Genomic DNA, 20,038 nt, shown 5'->3' on the forward strand with positions numbered 1-20,038 from the left:
GGTGCCGCCTATGGGTCATCTTCTGAGTCTGTGTAATTGCAGTACCCCTCCGTTTAGCTTTGGTCGTTTTCAATGATTATTTGTTTTGCATTTTTGCTCGTTCGTGTGTCGTCGAGCTTCCGCTTATTAGTCTGTTCTAATTGTTTCTTCGCCTGGTCTATTGGGATTTGTGCATTCTCTTCCCCTATGGCTTTGCTCCACTCCATGAGAATGTTTTTAAACTCTACTTCTATCTCTAATTTAAATTATTAAATTTTCTTGTTCATTCGAATAATTAGATATTCGTCAAGTATTGCTATGGTTCTAGCGCACGATGTGCAGGGGGTAAGTGCAGTTTCTGTTTGGGTTGGGTTTCTTCCTACTGACCTCTCGTATTTCTCTAATTTCGTCCTTAACATTACATTTTCTGCCTTAATCTCTAATATAAGTTTCTTGAGAGCTGCAATTTCATCCATATATTTGTTGCGCTTGGACATTTTGGGTTTACGACAAATATACTCCTGGGAAGCTGCACCTGCACAGCTCACCTTTATTCTGTCTTCTTCTTTGCTTGTCTTCTTCTTGAGGGCTTTGGTCCCAGAACCATTGGGTTTCCCTTGGACTGGTTGGTCCTCTCGGTTTTCTGGCTCCGCAGATCCGCTTTTTAAAATGTGGTCTCCGAACAAAACACGACGCGTTAAAAATGGCTCAGAAAGGCTCCATCCAGCACGTGCGATATGCAAGCAAGCACAAAAAGAACTGAATTCCCTCTTGTGCTGTTTAAAGTCAGAATAAGGAACAAAAGATAAAGAAAAGGATTCGAGCGGTCCCAGGAGAAGGCGCGAGAGCATTGCGAAGGCGGAAAAATTGAATTGCATTGTACAAACCTCTCTTCAATTCATCAAGCGAATGGTAAGACCACGGAGAAAGAATTATTTCGGGAGGGGAATACGCTGGGCTGACACACCGCGGGCTGGCGGCGCGTTAATGTCACTGTCTGGTGGGGGGGGGGGGGGGGGGGGGGGGGAATGCAGCTTGCGGAGAAGCACAACAGATGGCGCGTCAAGAGCGTTGCCATAGTTTACATGTTCTCCTACGGACACGACTTACACAAATTGTAATACATCGAAAATATTGTGAAAATTGCCAGATTTATTCCTGTAAAATAAATAAATAGAAGTGCTGGAAATTTCAGCAGCAGTTATTAAAAATATTGCCTTAGTTGCAAGCCGTACCGCGCTTGAAAAGAAACACTGGAAGGAATCCCGGAGCAGACGACGTCTGCCGACGCCGCCTTCCCGCCACGAGTGGTTCACTCTCGCTGCTCTCTCCTCTCGCGGGCGGCTTCTCAGATTTGCGCGCGCTTTTCATGTTGCACAGGCAGGGCGGCGAAGTTAGGGCAGTCTAAATATGAACTAATGGCCTAATGGCATTGAAGATAAGAACCATCATTCACTGGCACTAATCATACCTACATTCTCAACCGCATGTTTTTTTTTTATTGTGGGTTCGTGTTCTAAATAAAGTCAAAGCCCCTTCGTTCTGCAAAAAATGTTTGAAACGGGATGATTTCATCCGCCGCAAACCGACTCCAATGAAAGTCTAGTCGTGCGAGGTATTCGCCGGTGTCGTCTGCCCACGGCAGCAGACGGCTATTCACTGACTGACCTTGAACCGGCGAGCCTATTCACTTTGGCGCCTCGCGACAGAGGGCGCGTCGATGCCGTGCCCCACGCCGTGACTTTGTCGCGCCACCCGAGCAAGCCCAGTTGCGCCTCCTGAATAATTCTTGCCCCGTGGGTAAGACAGACAGGGGAAGAGTGTGAGGGGCGGCAGCAAAGAGCGAAGAACGGCTCCACAGCCCGTGTGGGGAATCACTGCTCTGGGCGTTTGACAGCTTTCACGTTGAGCGGAACTGCTTTAATAATTTTCCTTGTTATTTGGGAGTTTGCATGGTGTGCTTGTCCATATATCAGGTAAAAGCCGTTATTGACGCTAGTTGTCTTCCTTCGAGTAGTTTTGTAGGTTTAAAGAATGAAATAGTATAAAAATTAAACTGTCATGTCTGGTTGTTGAAATGGCTGCATAACTTGTGCAAAGATCTGCATCGGCTGTAAACAAACGAAAAGGTCGCAGTGTATGACTGACGCCTGCAATTTGACGCTTACCCGCTAGCAAATCACTGTGAAAATTTGGTGTTTGCATTCTTGCAGGCATACGATATAAAAGCCTTATCTTTCATAAATGAGCCTATATTTTTTGTCTACTGGACTTCTTCCTCAGGAAAACGACGCCTCTGTTCGGAAAATTTTTTACAACTCCTGGCAGAGGGAAAAATAGTGAACTAACAAACCGTACAAAACCTAACGGCGTTAATGTGAGCTCTTCTTTCGGTACGTACTTCTGATTATTCATTCCCGAATTTGGCCCGACTGTGTGAACAGTGTCAGAGCCAGTTTACAAATACGTGTTGTCATAGTTGGAAGCGTTTAAATTCAGTAATAAGAGCATTAAGCTACTTGTGATAGAATGCCAGGACATTTTGTAGCGTACATTTTTAACCTGCTGTATAATGGCCGTTATAACGGGGGAACATACGAGCACTGCAAAATAATTAAAGAGCAACAACAACAAAAATTAATTTCGCAAATCGCTAAGTAATTTTGACTCAGACGTGAAATGTTATTTGAGTATGAGCTGCTGCAGTTTGCGGCATGTCTTTTCGCGTTTGTCTTAGGAAGGACTCTTGTTTCGCACGTTGTAATACAGAAGCAAGAATGTTTCATCTCGCAGTCACAACTGCTTATTAATGTGTGTAATTAATTTTTGGAATGACCAGACTCCTAATCATTCCGTTCCTCAAACAGCCGCTTGTCCCCAGCGTTCTATTCGTGTTAGGCCTTCGGCCTACCATAATTGGTTTCACACTTGGCGGGTAGGCAGTGGACTATACACATGCCGGGAAAGATAAACCGGTGTCATGTTACTGACGTCGCTCAGCACGGGCGCTGCACACGGGGCGTTCTCCTCCCATCCCCTATCTTACCTGCTCTCTCGAATGCTACTCTCACCCTCTCTACATCATGTCACTTTCTGGTTAACGTTAATTTTCCGTGAGTTTCTTCGCTTCAGTTGTTCTTCCCATTAAGCACCTATTGCAGCTATGACCGGGGAGCTATACCATGAAATGCAGAGCTATATCTGATGGACGTTCTAAGTGAAGTGAAGGCTTCGGGAGTGCTTTTTTAACAGCTGAGCTGTTTAGGCCGACACATATCTGACCGGCGCAGACAGCAAACACCGAGAGCACGTGAGCGCGTGCCTCGCGGTGACCGCGCGGCGTGGCCCAGGCTTGCACGTGGGCTTACGCCACACAAAGAGTTGGCAAGTTGGGCTGGTTGGTGCAGATTAAGATTCATGGTGAATAACAGCGCAAGGAACACAGGGACAAAAAGGAAGAGTGGACAACACACAGCGCTGTGCGTCGGAAGTAGCAATCGCCCTCACCGTCGTACAAACTAATGCAGCGGTCATTGTCACCGACTCGCAGCATGCTTGTCAGAATTTCGCTAGGGGACGCCTTCACACAACAACTCTACGCATCATTCAGCAGCAGCCCCTGAAGAGGCTAATCAGGATTGTATGGGCTCCCGCACATCACGGTATCCCTGGAAACGAGGCGGCGGACGCCATCGCTCGAAAATTGACCCACCGAGCGGGCGCCGAGAGCAGCGTTGCCGAACCCGAGCGCATGCAGCCCTTGACCTCTTACGCCGAGATCACGCAGCACTACAGGCTGTCGCGTCAGACACTCGCTCCCCCACACAAATCTCTACCCCGAGAGCACGAACGTCATTTACGTGCTCTCCAGACTAATACATTCCCTCATCCTATCCGGCTTCACCTTTTCGACCGACAGAACTCCCCGCTTTGCCGATTTTGCGGAGAACCCGGAACACTACGCCATATGGTCGGAGGATGTGACCAATCTCCACTGATTCCTCCCAACCTGCAACTTTCCACTGTCGAGCTTTGGGAGAGCGCCTTGGCGAGCACCAGCCTGGACGACCAGCTTCGGCTGGCTCAAAGGGCTGTCGATGCTGCCCGCGGTCAAGGCATCCTGGACTGAGGACGCCTCCTTCAAGCTTCAGCACCGTCCCCCCTGTTGATTTAAACAAACGTTTATTCTATCTCTGTCTCTCGTTCACTCTTCCTTTTTGTCCCTGTGTTCCTTGAGCTGTTTTTCACCATGAAACACAAAGAGTTCCCGCCTTCGTCGTCGTGTAGCGACCAGCGGGCCACGTCGAAAACAATGACGACGAATCTGCCAAGCCAGCCCTTCGCAATCCACACGTGGAGACGATCACCGGACCAGCTGACGAAGAAGTGGACGTGTACCAAGGCGAGGACGCGCTACAAGGAGGTTTGCCCTACGTGGCTCTTCCGTCGGAAGACGGATACGAAAGGGATGACGACGATTCCTACTGAATAAAACACTGTACATACTTTAGTGGTCTTTGATTTACAGTGCCGTCCAAAACGGCTTGGCACTGCTGGTGTCTGGCTGCGCTCTTTCTCCTGGGATTCGCTGTTAGTCTGGGGACAAGCTAAGTCGACCCCAAGCTCAGCTATTTCTCTACCCTTGCACCATTAGTTCAAGCTACGCCAATTTGTTTTTCCGAAAGCTTAAGTTTTCTGCTGCATCGGCTGTCATGAACGCGCGCACGCAAAGTGTGTTGTGTGGCCGGTCGCGGAGCTTCAGTTTCTGAGGTCTGGTGCTCGGCCGTTCAAGCGTAATTTTTAAAAATGGCCAAGGCAGCAACGACATCGGCCTTTCCGCAAGAAGAGAATCTTTACACTGTTCCATTCGACGAGGTTCGCCGGCCGTAAGTGTCCCTTCGCCGCTGCCCAAAACGGGGGACCTTAGCGCCGAAGCTGCTGGTCGTCGTGCTCTCCTCGCCGACGTGCTGGGCGACTTTTTTTTTTAAAGCCAATATCAGCCAAATTTTCGAACCCGTAAAAACAATGTAGTCTGACAGTACACATAAAAATTGGCTGGCCATTACGATACTCCCTAATGCGATATTTGGGCGCAGCAGCAGTGCGCTGAGGCAGCACTCACGCGTGCCTTCTCTTAACGGCAGCGATGATGAGCCTCTGCGTCGGCTGCGCGAAGTGCGCTTTAGAAAGGGACCGCAAACTGCGTCCTAAGCGAACGCACATCATAGTCACCCGCACGCCCCCCTCAGGTTTTCGCCAAGCGTCGCGCACAGCGCACTGCCTGCCCCCTCCCCTCCCCCAACGAACACTTTCGGAGAGCGCGGCTCGCGCCGCCACGGTGAACCGCCCTCACATCCTAATTTCCCGACACTCTCCTCCTTTTGCTTTCTTTCACGGTTCAGGCAGGCATGGGTGCCTGCTCGCAAGCCCGCGCTCGGGCTGGTAGGGCGTTTTTGAAGCAATACACGCTTGTAGTCGAGTGGTCCCGTTGAAAGGGAAGTATTCAGCTCATCACTCAAACTCCGCGCGCACTCAAAACACAAAAGAAACGGCAAAACTGTGCCTACAGGTTCAGGCATAGAAGGGGTTCGTAGACAGCTATGACGACGGCGGAAATGGGAGAATCTAGCGGCGAAGTTGACAAGTGACAGCCAATCGGGCAGCCATGGCCTATGTGACGTCGCTTAGGCCATGCCAGGGGTGCATATTGAGAACAGAAAAGAGCGCGGTTGGTTTTTCCGCGTCTTTCACGGCGATTTGCGCGCTCGCCTCTTCACGTGCACGTGTAATATTTGGCTCAGGTATTCCTGGCAGTGTAATATAAACGTCGCGCAGGTTTACTTGCACTGCTCAAAGAGTGTTGCAAGGTCCCTTTAACGTTGTTTTGTTAATTGTATATGCCCCCTTTGGCAGACTGCAGAGGAGTTCTACAGTAAGTTGGCGGTTAAAGCTCTGGGTTGATTAGAATTTATGCAAACACGCCAGAGTGCTGGGTTACAATTTAGAAGCGGCTGTTATGCTTCAGTTTCCAGCCACGCGCGCTCCTCACGTCGATAGTGTGGTACAGTGTCTGATTTCAATGCAGGCTGGCCGCAACGCTGGGCTGGCCCGGCGGCCGCAAGTTTGAATCGCACAGGGAGCACTTTTTTCTGTTAATCTTTTTTCTGCCATTTGATATAAAAATGGCGAGATTGCGAAGAGAATTCGCCAAAACAACGTGACCTTCAGCAGGGAAACTGGGTGTAAACCGCAGGAACAGCCAGTAGGTCTGAGTTCTGCAACAATGGTTTTCAAACTGAAACGGTCGCGACACCGGTCACGTGGAGAGAGAACTGTTTAGCACAGCGACTAAAGGATGCATTACGTTTAAAAAATCGGGTTTGCAGCGGTGCCGAACAATACACACAAAAAGCGCTTAAGCAATTTTCAGTCTCGAATGTCCCAACCGTGACATCACTGCTATTTGCGCGGCCGTCCGATGATGCGCACATTGTCGCTTGCGGTGCGCCTCAAAACGAGAATTTCATAGGCGTCTCTTAATTACCAGGAGCAATGAACTGGGAAAATATTTAGGATTCATGTTCTTAAAAGGCCGTTTAAACAGACAAGATTGAACGGGGTCATGAAGACAAAATGCAAGTTTGTTTTATTCGAAAGATTTCGCGTTTTGTAGTGCCCCCAGGGCTTGTCCGGACGCTAACCATGCTTCATTCACTGACAAATTATTCAATTGAAGTTAAAATTTTGATTCTCCCGCCAAATTGTGTGTTTTCGAAAGGTCTGCAGCGACATAACATCAGCAGGTCTAAACCTAGTGTGTTGCGGAGCATGGTTTACCGTTATTCAACCTAGATGGCCCCACTATATCGCAGCTGGCCGTTTTCTGCCTTTCCTTTAGTTTTGACCGTATTTTTTCCTGGCTCGTTTTTGTTAAGTCGGAAAGTAGTCGTTTCGTGAAAGATGGTGCTAGCTCGACAAATATAGTCGCGTAAGACACCGTCGCGCACGTCAATCGGCCAGTGTCGTCTGAGACAACCACAAAGAGCCGCAGTGCTGTGCAGCTAAAACAAGCATAGTGCTCGCAATACCAACCAACGTTTATAGAGAGAGAGAGAATAAACTTTATTTGGGCCTGCAGACGGTGGGGCGCCCTTAACAGGGCCCAGGTGCCGTGATGCGGCCGCGACGTCGTTACGATAGCACCTCTTGAGCCGCACCCGGGCGCGCTCTACGAGGTCGGGGGGATCGTACCCCCTTCCGCGCGTCGCACTCCGGCCGCTGCCGTTCGAGGGCCGCCGCAACCTGCTGGACGGCCTGTAGCTGGGTGTTGTAGTCCTTGCTCTTCTTCGCCTCATTGTACTGCGGTGGGAGCGTAGTGGTCTCGCTGGCCTCACGCGGTCGTAGTTGATAGTTCCAGAGGAGATGAACCGTAGTGGCTCGCTCCCGCTCGCACAGTCTACAAATGTCACTTTCATATACCTCCGGGCACACATGTCTGGCTAGCACTGGAGTCAGTATTGAATCAGTTTGCAGCTGTCTATATAGCACCGCCTCCGCTCGAGTAAGTCCCGGATGCGGGGGCGGGATAGTCCTCCTGTTGAATCGGGACCACTGTAGCACTTCGTTGTAGGTGGTCAGGGGGTCCTGGTTACCTTCTGGGGGTTGCCACTCCGAGATTTCGACACCACTAGCCACCGCGCGGTCGGCCAGTCCTCGCGCGGTGGCATGGGCCGTCTCGTTGTGGTTGTCATTGCCCCGGCGGGATACACTGGGGCCCATATGTGCCGGGAACCACTTCACACACACCGCACTGTCACACACTCCTGCTGTACGGAGGACACGCGCCGCGACACTGCACACCCTGTTCTGAGCGTAGTTTAGCACTGCTGTTCTTGAATCGCTGAGCACCGTAGTCCACTGGGGATTCACTATGGCCAGGGCAATGGCCACCTCTTCGGCGTGTGAGGCCTTGCTAGCCCGGAAGCATGCGGAAGACCTGATTTCGCCCGTTGTAGCCGTCACCACTGCGGCCGCAAAGGTGGCGTGCTGACTCTGATGCTCGGCCGCGTCGACGAAGACTGCGCCGGTGTCTTGTGCATGTAAGTCCACCAGAGCTCGCGCTCTAGCAACTCTGCGGTCGTGGTTGTGCTCGGGGTTCATGTTCCTGGGGATAGGACATACGATGAGACGGTTGCGTACGTCTGCCGGTATCTGCTCCTTGGACCCCTGCAGGCCGCCTCGGGGGAGGAGGCCCACTTGGTGGAGGATGTAGCGGCCCGTCTGTGTTCTAGATAGGCGTTCTATTTGGGCGGTGCGCTGGGCTTCGGAAATCTCATCCAGGGTATTATGGACACCTAGAGCCAGCAACTTTGCAGTGCTGGTACTCTGGAGAAGTCCCAAAGCTGTCTTGTAGGTCTTGCGGATAGTGGCGTCCACCTTTTCCCGCTCGCACTGCCGCCAGTTGTGGAAGGCGGCTACATATGCGATGTTGCTGACGGCAAACGATTGTACCAGTCGAGTGAGGCTGGATTCTTTCAATCCCGCAGGTCGCGTGGAGATGCGCCGGATGAGATGGACCGCCGCTGCCGCCTTCGTTGCTATCTTGCTGACCGTGGACCCGTTGGTTCGGTTCCGCTCGATCAGGAGGCCCAAAACCCGTATTTGTGCGACTTCGGGAATCGCCTGGCCCCCTGTCGTACACACCGTAATGGGAATTGGTGATTGCGGCTTGCGCCTGCCTCTCGGGGGGAGGATGAGCAGCTCTGATTTAGAGGGGGAGCATATGAGGCCCGTGCCATCAAGCTGGTCTTCGATAGCGTCGACTGCTGCTTGGAGAGTATCTTCGATGTGGCCGTCGCTCCCTCCCGTGACCCACAGTGTAATGTCGTCGGCATAGATGGTATGCCGAACGTCCGGCACCTGCCCGAGGCGGTTGGCGACGCCAATCATAACGAGGTTGAAAAGCAGCGGCGATACCACGGATCCCTGGGGGGTACCTCTGCTGCCAAGTTGCTTCTCGGGTAATTGGAGCTCACCGGCGCACATTTGCGTGTAGCGGCCTGTGAGGAAGTCCCGTATGTATGCGTACGTCCGCCGCCCCATGTTCAAGTGAGAGACTTGCGCCACAATCGCTGAGTGCCGCACCCTATCGAAGGCACTTTGGAGGTCGAGGCCCAACACCGCCTTGTTGTCCCGGGCGTTGACCATGTCGTCGATGACCTCGTGCTTAAGGAGGAGCATGGCATCTTGAGTGCTCAGGTGACTCCGAAACCCTATGAGTGAGTCGGGGTAGAGTTCGTTGTCTTCGAGATAGCGCTGCCATCGGTTGAGGAGGACATGTTCTAAGACTTTGCCCACACACGAAGTGAGCGAAATCGGCCGGAGATGGTCGATACTTGGCGGTTTGCCCGGCTTCGGAATTAGGACTGTTCTGGCCGTCTTCCACTGTCTCGGGAGGCGACCTGCATGCCAGCACTTGTTATAATAGCGCGTTAGCGCAACGATAGCCTGATCATTGAGGTTCTTAAGGGCCTTGTTCGTCACTCGGTCGGGGCCCGCCGCCGATTTGCAGTTGAGAGTTTGCAGGGCTGCCCGCACTTCCCAGACTTCGATGTCCCGGTCTAGGACGTCGTTGGCAGCGCCGCCATATTCGGGGTGCTGATCAATAGGGGAATCGGGGAGATATTTCTCCTCTAGGTGTTTGCTCACCTCGGACTCGCCCCGCTCTGCGATGGCTTTGTGAAGGATGCGAGCGAGGGTGTTCTGTTGGTAGCCTTTTGTCTTAGTCTCATCGAGCAAGTGCCGGAGCAGTCGCCATGTCCTACCCTTATGTATCTGGCCATCGGCTTCGCTGCATACCTCGTGCCACTGTTGAGCGCTGAGCGATTTGCAATGCGCCTGGATCTCTTGGTTGAGAATGGCGACTTTCTTGCGGAGGCGCCTGTTGGTGCGTTGCTTCCTCCAGCGCGCTTGTATGGAACGCTTGGCCTCGAGCAAGTGGGCGAGTCGGCTGTCCATTTGGCTAACGCTTACGTTTATAGAACCTTGGTTCTATAAACGTTGGTACCAACAGCAGTACGCATCGGTACTTCGATGTTTACGTGCACACTCGTAACTGCCACTGTTTAGCCCCCAGTTGTTATTGCTATCAGAATAATTAGCCCTAAATGTAAGCGCAAATGGCTCGTTCGGCAATCTTATAAGTCCTTCCTAATTTGCGTTTGCTTTTGCCCGCCTCAGCCAATCGCAGAGCTGACCCATATGACATTACAGGTTCTGTTGCGGGAAACAAGCTAGTTGGTCGCATGGCCATTCCCTTTATTTGTTAATTATGTAGGTTATTTGAGCGAAGTTCACGTTAATATTGAGATCAATATAATTCTAACGAGGCAATCTTTCGGAGGAACCAAAGTTGTGTTTTGCATGGAGGAAAGAAAAGTTTAGGAGGGAGCGTCACGTGACTATCGGGAAGCCTAGTCATAAAAAATAAAAAGGAAAATCTGCCAATCTGCCCTACCTCACGTGATAGGCAAGCGGTAGTTCTTTGCGCCTCACGCGGCCGCCCGCCTGCCCGCGCCATGCTGCGTCGTTCCGTTTGGTTGCCGGGCCGTCCGGGTATTTGGTATTCGGGTTTCGGCGACGAGCCCCCGTACGAGCGTTGCGCGCAGCGCTGCCTGCAACCCTAAACGCGCAGCGGGCTGATCGTGCAGGCAAACTGTTCGGCCGGGCGAGACAGAAAACATCTTTATTTATTGAGCTCTGGGATCCGTCGAAGTGCGCCGCAGTCGAAGTGTCGTGTTACGTCGCAGTGCAAAAGTGGAGATGTCAGAGTACGACATCCGTGCCTCACATTTTATTTCACAAAACACACCTCACTTCCTTGGTTCTGGTCATTTTATCTTTTCACCTCCCAGGTGTAATTTAGCGTTCGTTACCCCTTGAGTAATCTTGGTGACGGTGAGTAGCGACACCGCGTACCCCGAGCCCCCCATACTTAAGCTGTCACCTACCGTGGCTAGAAGTTGAAAGGTAAAGGGTTAGAAGCCGTGAACGGTGGCCGTCGGAGCCTTGGTCAAGCTCCGGCCGATGGGCTCCCTGCCTGTCTACCAGGCAGGGAGCTCCGGGACCTCTTTGACTACCAGGGTAAGGTCAAAGGAGAAAGTACCCCCGTCTCCCTGCTTTCCAATGTATCATATGACATTTTCCAACCCCGCCCCCCCCCCCCATCCGACGTGATCGGCCCCCGAAAAGGGGCCGCACCGAAGTTTCCTTTCCACCACTTCCTGACTTGAGTCCTCCGAAACCGAACAACTATCCTCGCTTCATCGTGATGGAATCTGTAGACCAATCAAAACCTCTTGCTTCACAGTCGGTATTTCTCATTTCAAAGTTTCTTGACGGTATTGTTGGAGGGTCGTATAAGGCCAAAAAACATCGAACCGGTGAAATTCTTGTCGAGGTCAGTAGCCAGGATCAGGCCAATAAACTTCTTGCTCAAACCAGCATAGCCGATCTGCCAATCCGAGTCATGCCCCACCGCAGCCTAAACAGCTCCCAGGGCGTGATTTCCGAGTATGACCTACTAAATGAATCTGTAGCTGACCTGCTGGAGGGCCTTCAGAGTCAGGGCGTAACATCGGTCAGGCGCATAACCATCCGCAGAGACGATAAACAAATACCGACAAAGCACCTCATCCTAACCTTTTGACAAGTCCACCCTTCCAGAATTCATCAACGTAGGTTACATCCGATGTTCAGTCCGGCCGTACATCCCGAAACCGCGGCGCTGTTTCAAGTGCCAACGGTTCGGGCACGGCACAAACTCCTGTCGCGGCCGACTTACCTGCGCGAAATGCGCCCAGCACGACCACGCGTCCGAAAATTGTAACGTGCAACAGTCTCTTTGCATAAACTGCCAGGGTCCACACGCGGCCTACTCCAGGAAATGTGAAAAATTTCAACTTGAAAAGAAAATCATAAACATCAAGGTAACCGAAAACATCACATTCCCAGAGGCGCGGAAGAGGTTCGCCTCCTTCCCTCTGGGCAGGTACGCCGACGCAGCTCGCCGGGGGGGCGGAGCGGCGTCTTGTTTCAACGGGGACCCAGTACCGAGAGTCGGACTTGGTCCCGCCCCCCCCCCCCCCCTGGGTTGCCTCTTGCAGCCCAACCCGCCTCCGCTGGGCCAGCACCGGCTGTGGTGGCATCCACGTCCGGTGGGGGTGATGCTGCATCCTCCACTTCCGCTCCACCGTCCCAAACCACACGCGAGGGCACGGAGATGGAGACGGCGGCAGTCGCAGTGACCCCCTCCCCTGCCTCACTGCCTGTGCCATCTGTCGTGCTCCCCACGCCTTCGGCACTGGCAGCGCAGGCAAAGAACGCCCGAAAGGGTACCACGTCAAGGGGGCCCAGTACGCCGGGCACCCCCTTGCCATCAGATGATGACATGGACGTCGAGCCCTTCCGGCTTTCATCGCAGCGGAAGGAACGGGCTGCGACGTCCAGGTCAGTAGACAAGGTCAGAAAACCCCTTCCAAGAGTCCAAGCCCCGAAAGACCCTACATAAATAATCACTCTCCAGTAGCTCTAACACATCATAATGGGAAGAGAAAACATAGTTCAATGGAACTGCAGAGGCCTTCTGCATAATCTTGACGACGTGCATGAGATTGTGCATGCCAACCAGCCAAGTGTAATGTGTGTCCAGGAAACACATCTGAATTCCAAACACACAAATGTCTTGAATAGTTACCTGGTATACAGGAAAGACAGGGATGGCTGCACACACTCTTCTGGCGGTGTGGCCATAATCGCCCGCAAATCTTTAGCATGCCACCCTGTCACCTTGAACACCGTCCTTGAGGCTGTAGCCGTCCGCACAATAATTTTAATAGGTTGATAACGGTATGCTCCATCTACATCTCTCCTGGTGTTGCACTTCTGAGCTCTGACTTTGAGGCGCTGGTCGACTAGCTTCCTGAACCGTACATCTTAACAGGCGACTTCAATGCACACAATTCTCTTTGGGGCTCTTCTCGCACGGATGCCCGAGGTCGCCTGATAGACAAGTTTTTAACATCCTCTGGAGCATGCCTTTTCAACAAGAAACAGCCTACATACCATAACATAGGACACAATACATACTCAAATCTTGACTTGGCTATTGGTTCGGCAATTTTCTTTCCATGTCTTGAGTGGGGAGTGGGCACTGACCCATATGGCAGTGATCACTTCCCCACTTCACTAACATATATAGGTAAAGGCCCAAGCAGTCCATCTTCCCATAATAGGTTCAATGAATCACGAGCTAACTGGAACACATTTACAGAGACATCGAAACTACACCACACATCTATAGGACACCTACACGTTGAAGAAGCTACCCAACTCCTCACGGCGCACATCCTCGACGCCGCCGAAAAGTCCATTCCCCACGCCTCTGGAGCCCCTCGCAACCAGCGGAGGCCGTGTTGGAATGAGGACTGTAGGCGGGCGCGAGAGGCCCAGAACAAGGCGTGGGGTATCCTCCGTCGGTACCCCACGTCGAGTAACCTCCTCTTGTTCAAACGGGCCAAGGCATTCGAAAAACGTGTGCGCCGTGAGGCAAAAAGCGATAGTTGGCGTACATTCATAACATCAATTAACTCCTACACAGACACACGGAAAGTATGGACACGAATACGCAAACTCAAGGGCATCAAACACACAGCCTGCCTCTGGTCAGTACAACAGGGGACACACTTGAAAACCAGGCTGACACACTCGCACAACACTTCCAACACGTTTCCAGTTCAGCACACTACACAAACACTTTCATGAAACACAAACTCGTGGCCGAAAAGAAGCCTTTACATGACAATGACACGTCCACCACTTCTTATAACTCCGAGTTCACACTTCATGAGCTCAGGGGTGCTCTGAGCACGTGTAAACCCTCAGCTCCAGGCCCAGACAACCGTACATATTCAATGATACAGAACTTACACACAGACACTCTTGTAACACTTCTTCACCTTTTCAACAAGATATGGCTTTCCGGGCACATTCCAAAGTCTTGGAGGGATGCCATAGTTGTAGCATTCTTGAAAGAAGGGAAGGACCCTTCTTCTCCCGCTAGCTATCGACCCATTGCCCTGACCAGCTGCCTGTGCAAGCTTCTCGAGAAGATGATAAACCGGAGGCTCGTGTACTTTTTGGAGTACAACGGTCTTCTCGAGAGCTGCCAGGGATGCTTCAGGGCGGGGCGATCCACGAATGATCAACTCGTAGCTCTTGAATCGTATATTAAGGATGCCTTCGTGCATAAACAGTATTGCGTAACTGTGTTTTTCGACCTCGAAAAGGCTTATGACACCGCTTGGCGTTATGGAATCCTTACTGACCTCAAGTCATTCGGTGTTTCTGGCAATATGTTTAACACTCTTGCTAGTTATTTGTCGGAGAGAACCTTTCGCGTCAGGGTTGGTTCTGCACTGTCAAAGGTACATGTGCAAGAAAATGGGATGCCGCAAGGTGGAGTGTTGAGCTGCACGCTCTTCATAGTTAAGATGAACTCTCTTGGAAAGGCATTGCCACCCACAATCTCTTATTCCATGTATGTAGATGACGTCCAGATATCCTTTAAATCATGTAACATGTTCATCTGCGAACGTCAAGTCCAGCTCGGCGTCAAGAAGCTTGCCGGCTGGGCAGACAAGAATGGTTTAAAATTAATCCCGGAAAGAGCTCTTGTGTTGTATTCTCCAGGAAGCGTGGGGTCCACCCGGACCCAGACATCACTCTTGCGAATGTGCCAATTCCTGTGAACAAGGAGCACAAGTTTTTAGGCATTTTATTCGATGAAAAACTTACACTCATTCCTCATATCAAACAGCTCAAATGCAAATGCCTAAAAACAATGAATATTCTTAAGGTTTTCTCACATCAATCTTATGGGGCCGACAAACAACTCCTGCTGCGCCTGTACACAGCGTTGGTGGGGTCTCGGCTCCACTACGGCAGTGTCGTGTATGGGTCGGCGACAAAGACCGCACAGAGAATGCTCGACCCAGTGCTGCATCTTGGCCTTCGCCTCTCATGCGGCGCTTTCCGCACTAGCCCTGTCGAAAGCCTTTATGTCGAGTGCGACAAGTGGTGTATAGGGCATCAGCGGGAGTATGTTGACCTGCTATATGCATCTAAGATTGTGTCCCTTACCAACCATCCTTTTAATCCCATCATGAACAATACATCAAACTTGCAACTCTTTTTAAACAGGCCATCTATTTCCTTACCTTTCTCTCTCAGAGTTAGGGAGGAGGCTTCTGCACTCACGGTCCCTCTTTCAGACATGCACAAGACACCCATCCATAATTTAATTCCACCATGGCATCTACATCCTATATCATGCGACCTATCATTCACATTAGTAGAAAAAAATAGGGTACCCAGGACAGCAATTCTGCAGCACTTCCTGTTCCTGCAGGACAAGTACAGGTGCGTAGAATTCTATAGCGACGCGTCGAAAACTGGTTCTACAGTATCTTGTGCAGCGCACGGACCAAATTTTACCGTCACTAAAACAATGAATTTTCATAGCAGTATTTACACGGCAGAAGCCTGTGGCATTTTACTCGTTTCAAACCACATCCTCGAACATGAAATTCCAAAGTCCATCGTCTACACAGATTCTCTAAGCGTTGTACACGCACTGTCATCAGGAAAGTCATCTAAAAACTATGTGATCAATGCTCTTTTCAAGGTACTAATGACTGCATATGCCTCAAATCTTCAAATAGATGATCTGATTGTAGGGTTTAACGCGCCGACGCAGCGCAGGCGATGAGGCGCACCGTAGTGGAGGGATCCGGATTAATTTAGACCACCTGGGGATCTTTAACGTGCGCCGAAATCTCGTACACACGGGAGTTTTTGCTTTTCGCCTCCTTCAGAAAAGCGGCCGCCGCGGCCGGGATCTTCAAATAACTATATGCTGGGTACCAGGTCACTGTGGGATCCCTGGCAATGAGACTGCTGATCAAATGGCTGGTGCTGCTGCTCTCATGACCACAGTTGACATAACAACAGTACCTTACACCGACCTAAAGACACACATCAGACGACAGCTTCGTAACACATGGCAATTACGCTGGAGTCAACAAACAGACAACAAACTACACGTAATAAAACCACAACTGGGACGCTACATAACTGACTCACACAACAGATACACTGAATTCGCCCTGTCTAGGCTGCGGATAGGCCACACACATGTTACGTACTCCCACCTGCTCACTGGAACTTCGGGACCCACGTGTAGCAGGTGTGGAAAGGGCCTATCCGTAGTCCACATACTAATCACATGCAGAGCACTTGACACAACACGACACAAACATTTCCCTGAATTATACAGACGACACATTTCTTTGCACCCATCATACTTTTTAGCCGACGATTCTAGTCAACGTGTTTTTAAGTTTTTAGCTGAGGTAAACTTTCTGCAGCTCTTGTCATATCACGTGTAATCACCCTGGCCCTATACACCAGCCATCTCCATTGTCTTTTGTTTTGCATCACCTTTACTTTTAGTCACATGTTTTAGTACTTCCGGTCTGATCAAAACTCAGTAACTTCTTCTTTGGCGCTCTTTGCCCATAGTCGGCCTTGCGCCAATAAAGTCCAACCATCATCATCATCAGCGTTCGTTACCCATATACCTATCGCATGGATTGAGCACTACTCGGACAACCAGCCCGCGTTCTGCCTGCGACGCGAGGCGGAAAATGATTTGTTCTTCCCGCGCCCGCACCCAACATCAGTGGTTCTGCACCTTCTGTTCTCTAATGCACTGAAGGAGACAGCAACGCAAAAAGACGTCGTCACGACAATTGTGGCGCGTACAACATGCCACCATGCCGGAGCACCGATAAGGCGAATGTATGCAAATGCGCACGCGAGCGAAACCAAAGCTTTTCGCACCACCTCTCAGCTGATGGGACAGTCGTTACAGCGCTATGATGTAAAGGGAAGGTGGCGCGATAACTCCCAGCAAAATTCGAAACGCAATCGTCAAAGCACACCTGGCAAACACCACGCACTCGTAGGCCGCTCCGTGCTCGTGAATGTTTACAGCGGCGCGTTCGAGCAAATCCAGTCGTGGTTCCAGCGGTAAGTCTTTTGGCCTGATTTGCAACGAAAGGAGTACATGCGCGGCCAATTTCTACCTTTGTTTCTCTCATTCTTTCTTGTTATTTTTCGATCGCATGTATTGCTGGTACATCCTGACAAACTTACACATTCCTTCATATTTCACTGCCGTATGCGTCACAGCACTCGAGAGGTTCCGACAGGTTCCAACCCTTCTGCACCTCCTACGTACAACTTTGCTTCTGGGGTACATTGCATTTTTAACTGCCTGCGTATTATTGACTTGTCTGTCCTGGTAAAACTTTCATCTGTTGATAGTCAAGTCGATAAACTTTCTTCTACTATTCAGCAAGGAATACCAAACTTCCTGCCAGAGGAGTGCGGTGAGAAATCTAATTCTGTAACTGGTTTTCTACAAAACTGCGGAAGGCTCAAAATGTAAAGCCCGTGCTCACAGGCAAACTCGTGGCGCAGCATTATCTGTTTCGAGACAGGAGTTGGGGTATTACAGAACCCTCTGTAAAAAAAGAATCGGCAGAAATTCAGAGAATTGACTACTAATTCGTAACATTCTTATGCTGCTTGTCTAGAGTGTCAGCTATTTCGAGCCAAATGTTTTGGTTTTTCTAAATTCTCTCCAACCAATTATGTCCATTAACGCTAGAATAACGAATAAAGGGGGAACTTCAGCGAGATCTGCATTTTAGTGGAAATGCGGAGCGTTACACGGTTCGCCATCCTCAGTATTTTTTCTATTTTCCATATTTCTGAGTTTTCACAATTCTTTTCGACCAAGTATCTCCATTCACGCCATTATAACGATAATGGTGTTGCATGCGCCAAATCTGAATTGTTGTGGAAATGCCGGGCGTTACACGGTCGGTCATTTTCGCCATTTGTTTATATTTCTCTAATATTTAGGTTTTCAATGTCTGTTTCACCAATTAACTTCATTTACGCTGTTGTGCTCTCTGTGCACTCTGACTGGTTATATGCCGTCTGATTGGTGGCAGGATGTTACCCCCATACAGCAACGTACTTTGGATTAGAGACTCTACTCCGAATCCGCTGGTTTTGGGCTCATATGAGGAAATTAGACTGGTGGCGGTTGATTGTACCAGGCTCTCAAAAGCAATTTTTGCAACTAAGATGATTCCAACGACAACCTCTGCGCAAACTTCCAAGCACCTGTCCGCTTGGGGGTTGTGCCGCTTCTGTGTAAACGGCTGAAAACTTTGCATGACTATTTATCTGCATGTACACTTGCCCTAAATGTACTAGCGTGCGCTTTCGTCTTTCCTCTTATGGGCCGATGCTATCGTGCTTAATATCCGCGCGTAATCAGGAGCATATTGTTTTCCCGTTCAAAATCATTCACACCACTGTGTCTTGTGGTGAGGTGCTGCAGCATGTTCCACTCCATGTGCCGCAGAATTCGAGGAGGATACACGGCACATTTTAACAGCAGAGCTGATTAAGCTTGAGGTTGTTCCTTTGTTGTTAGCAAAAAAAATACCAAGAAAAAACACCCCCGGCGAGAGGCTCCCTGCACGACCTTCGCGCAGTGGCTTTAGCAAATTGGCGCAACTTCAACTAGTGGGGCAAGGCTGGAGAGACCGCAGAGCTTGCAGACCTTCTCCCTTCGTCGCAGACCTGGCTGTGGCACCTCACATGAATTTCCGAACTTGCCGCTGAAACTTCTCTATCACTGGCGGGCCCGGATCGTTTTGTCCGCAGCCTTTCATAGCTCTTCCGAAGTGGACCGCGTTAGCACGTGCTAGAACCCGCGGAAACCGGCTTCGCGAAGTCGGCGTCCGTTCTTCCCACTTCAGGCGTGAACGTAGTACGTGGACTGGCGATTAGAAGAGCTAGAGAGAAATCACGCCACGCACGCTGGGCAGAGTGTTCTCGAAGGCTGAGCTGGCCGACGCCTGGCGCTCGACACGAGGTGCATGCTCACGTGCGCTCGGTATTTTAACAGCGAAGCTGTTTAGCAATTCGTTTATTGCGGATTTTAACAACAATTAGTATAATAGTATAAAGAAATCACCAGCACCAGCAGGTTTCGAGCCTGTGTCTGGTAGATATACGAAGCCAGAGTCAGTTGTCTTACCCACTTATCTACGCCTGCGCATTAGTACCCCAGAGTCAAACGGCTTACTCACTTGGCAGTGGCTGTGGGGAGAGGAAGGAATCACGCCACCTGCTCGGCACAGAACACATGATAGGGTACACGTTGCACCTGTGGGTGCCTAGTTTAATTGAGCGCATTCCACTCATTCTAATTCTTCAATTTGCCTCTTCTTCACTGTTATAGCAACAAAGATGAAGTAAAGGTCGCTGTGGCCGCGACGAAGAAGCAGATCGGCTGGAATAGTAGACTTAAGCTGTCGGGGCGGTCGTGAAGGTATACAGCTTCGCTATCATCAAGCCTTACACGATGGTGTGAGCTTCCTTCGTGTTTACTTCGAAGCGATAAATGTCTCATCGCCCCCCCCCCCCCCCCCCCGCTCTACCCAGTTTTCATTCTGGTGAAGCCGATTTATTCGGCGCCTCTCCTTGGCTCCTCCTCGCCACCGCCGACCTTTCTTTCACAACAGTTAGCAAAACGCTTACTCCCTTCGCTACCACCGATGCCTCTTTCACAAGTTGCGCAGTCGGGTGACAGCGGGCGTTATCAGATGTTTGCTGAGAATCAAGTGCAGCCACGGCCGGGCTGGAGGAGCGGCGGGCGCGCACTTTGAAAGTGCGCGCTCGCCGCTGCTCCAGTCCGGCCGTGGTGCAGCGCGAATGGGTGTATAAACGCCCGAAAGCCGCCGCCACTGTTCCCGCCGATAATGTAGCCGCGGCCATGGCCGCCTCAAATTGTACCTCGCCCACTAGCTGGGGGTCCCTTCCGGTTGAAAGCAACTTCACCTGCTGGAACTCCGGC

General features: G+C 50.8%; 1 protein-coding gene across 1 annotated transcript in view; it reads left to right on the top strand.

The window, feature by feature from the left end:
• Window positions 1-20,038, top strand: part of LOC144165973 (uncharacterized) — a 220,894-nt gene that overhangs the window by 40,799 nt on the left and 160,057 nt on the right. The window contains exon 3 of the mRNA XM_077695647.1: window positions 2,263-2,372. Coding sequence (XP_077551773.1) covers window positions 2,263-2,372 — 110 coding nt within the window. The remainder of the gene's footprint in view (window positions 1-2,262; window positions 2,373-20,038) is intronic.

The sequence above is a fragment of the Haemaphysalis longicornis genome, unplaced genomic scaffold, assembly GCF_048455015.1.
Source record: "Haemaphysalis longicornis isolate Haplotype H1 unplaced genomic scaffold, Haemaphysalis longicornis Haplotype H1 scaffold_152, whole genome shotgun sequence".
NCBI lineage: Eukaryota > Metazoa > Arthropoda > Arachnida > Ixodida > Ixodidae > Haemaphysalis > Haemaphysalis longicornis.